This window comes from Branchiostoma floridae, chromosome 1, assembly GCF_000003815.2.
Source record: "Branchiostoma floridae strain S238N-H82 chromosome 1, Bfl_VNyyK, whole genome shotgun sequence".
NCBI lineage: Eukaryota > Metazoa > Chordata > Leptocardii > Amphioxiformes > Branchiostomatidae > Branchiostoma > Branchiostoma floridae.
The window spans coordinates 487007-488981 of record NC_049979.1 but is presented as its reverse complement, the minus strand read 5'-3'; the positions used below and the strand labels follow the sequence as shown (position 1 = coordinate 488981).

At 59.9% G+C, this 1975-nt stretch overlaps 2 protein-coding genes across 2 annotated transcripts in view; both read left to right on the top strand.

Annotated features, from left to right (window-relative positions):
• Window positions 1-1975, top strand: part of LOC118420821 (TALPID3 protein-like) — a 122664-nt gene that overhangs the window by 32284 nt on the left and 88405 nt on the right.
• The window catches only part of LOC118409198 (probable E3 ubiquitin-protein ligase IRF2BPL), a gene marked incomplete in the record, with an annotated part of 3951 nt that continues 2248 nt past the window's right edge, over window positions 273-1975 (top strand). The window contains 1 exon segment of the mRNA XM_035810070.1: window positions 273-1975. Coding sequence (XP_035665963.1) covers window positions 878-1975 — 1098 coding nt within the window.

The window sequence follows — 1975 nt, the reverse complement described above, 5'->3', positions numbered from 1 at the left end:
AGGCAGGTTTTGGGGGGAAGGTTTGATTGACAAGGCGGGTTCCTTCCGCAAGAATGCCAAGGTCACCAGCCGCCGATAAACCCGAAAGAACCCGAGTGTCGGCTCGCCAGGCAGCGCGCTCAAAGGCTTGCTCGGGGGCAGGGCGGTTTAATCTGCCCTGCTCTTTCTTTGCGAGTGTCGGGCGATCCTCCGGTGGCACGTCACGGTGCAGGAATGCGCTCTCTCTCCGAGCGCCTGAGGGGCTTTTGGGCGCCCGTCAGGGGATGAAATATTGCGGCTGTCTATAGTTTCAATACAGGGAAGTACGTGTACTATGATGGATGCTGTCTGCCACTTTGATGATTTTTATTCCTTCGCCGTCTTCCTTTTATTTTTACATCCGTGAACTACATATTCCTATCCAGCATCTGTCATTCCGTGCGGCTTTGATCGCTCTGTATTTGTGACGTCAAGAAAATAATATCCGTCATTTTGTGGCTATTATGTATGTAGTCAGCGTCCGCGCCTCGGCATGATTATAGGTGATGGGATGAGAGAGCAAACGACGAGGAGGAGTAGAATATTCGTTAGCATGTCTGGCAGGTAGATTGGCTGGGTGAGTGCAGGGGTTCTGTTGTGTGGTTGGAAGCGATCGCACGTGAGCGTCACCACCAAACACACACCGGCCCGAGGCAGACGGGCTCAGGGCGCATGCGCGTCTGGCGTGAAAGAAAATATCTCCCGAGTGAAGTGGGTTGTGGTGCTGTAGACAGCTGAGCGGTGCGGATCAGTCTGGAGCCGTTTGCCGTCTGAAAATGCTGTAACCGCCCGTCTCACCGGTCACCGCAGGTTGACAGGAGGTTTCTGCGAGTTCCAAGCGCGCTGACAACAACATACCATGGCCGTGCCGGCACAGAAACTCCAGCGGCAGCACTGCTACCTGTGTGACCTGCCGAGAATGCCCTGGGCGATGCTGTGGGACTTTTCGGAGGCCGTCTGCCGCGGCTGCTGCAACTACGAGGGAGCCGACCGTATCGAGCTGGTCATCGAGACGGCCCGGCAGATGAAGCGGGCCCACGGGTTCCAGGAGCGCGGCTCGGCGGCCACCCCGGGCCCGATCATCATGAAGCAGTCCCCCGGCCCTCCCCCTCCGGGCGCCGTGCTCCAGCGCCCGCCGCACGACGGCCTCCCGCCCGGGGCAAACCCCGGAGAGGGCCGGCCGCCGCCGCTGGTGGATCGATACCCCATCCACGAGAGACCGCGAGGATCCATGCTCGATTACCCGCCGTCGCAGAGACCGCTAACCGGGATGCCGGGTCCCTTCGCGCCGCTGGACGAGTCGACAGACCCGCGGGCCCGAGCCAGCCCGAGGAGGGGCCCGCCCCTGGCGCAGCACGTACCGCCCATGCCGCCGCATTCCGTCGGGATAGCACCGCCGATGAACCGCGGCCCGCTGCCGCCCCAGCCGCCGATACCGCAGCCCTCGCCGCCCACGGGCAAGTCATCCGCGCGTCACCAAAACAACAAGGCTGCCAACTCAACAGGTGACAAGAATGACAAGGAGGACACGGCGAGCGACAGCTCGTCCACTGACCTGGCCACCGACACCGAGGTGTCAAGGAACGGGGACGACTTTCATCAGAGACCGCCCCTGGTTCGCGAGACACTGGCGACCTTGTCACAGAGCACGCCATTCGAGGTACGTTTCAAGAAGGACCATAGTCTAATGGGCAGGGTATTTGCATTTGACGCGAGTTCAAAGCCAGGCTTTGACTACGAGCTGAAAATTTACATTGAGTATCCCAGCGGGTCTGGGAATGTGTACTCCAGCGCTTCGGGTGTTGCCAAGCAGATGTACCACGACTGTATGAAGGACTTTGGCAAGGGCCTGTCATCTGGCTTCAAGTACCTGGAGTATGAGAAGAAGCACGGGTCGGGAGACTGGCGTCTTCTCGGGGACCTCCTTCCGGAAGCGTCGCGCTTCTTCAAGGAGCCT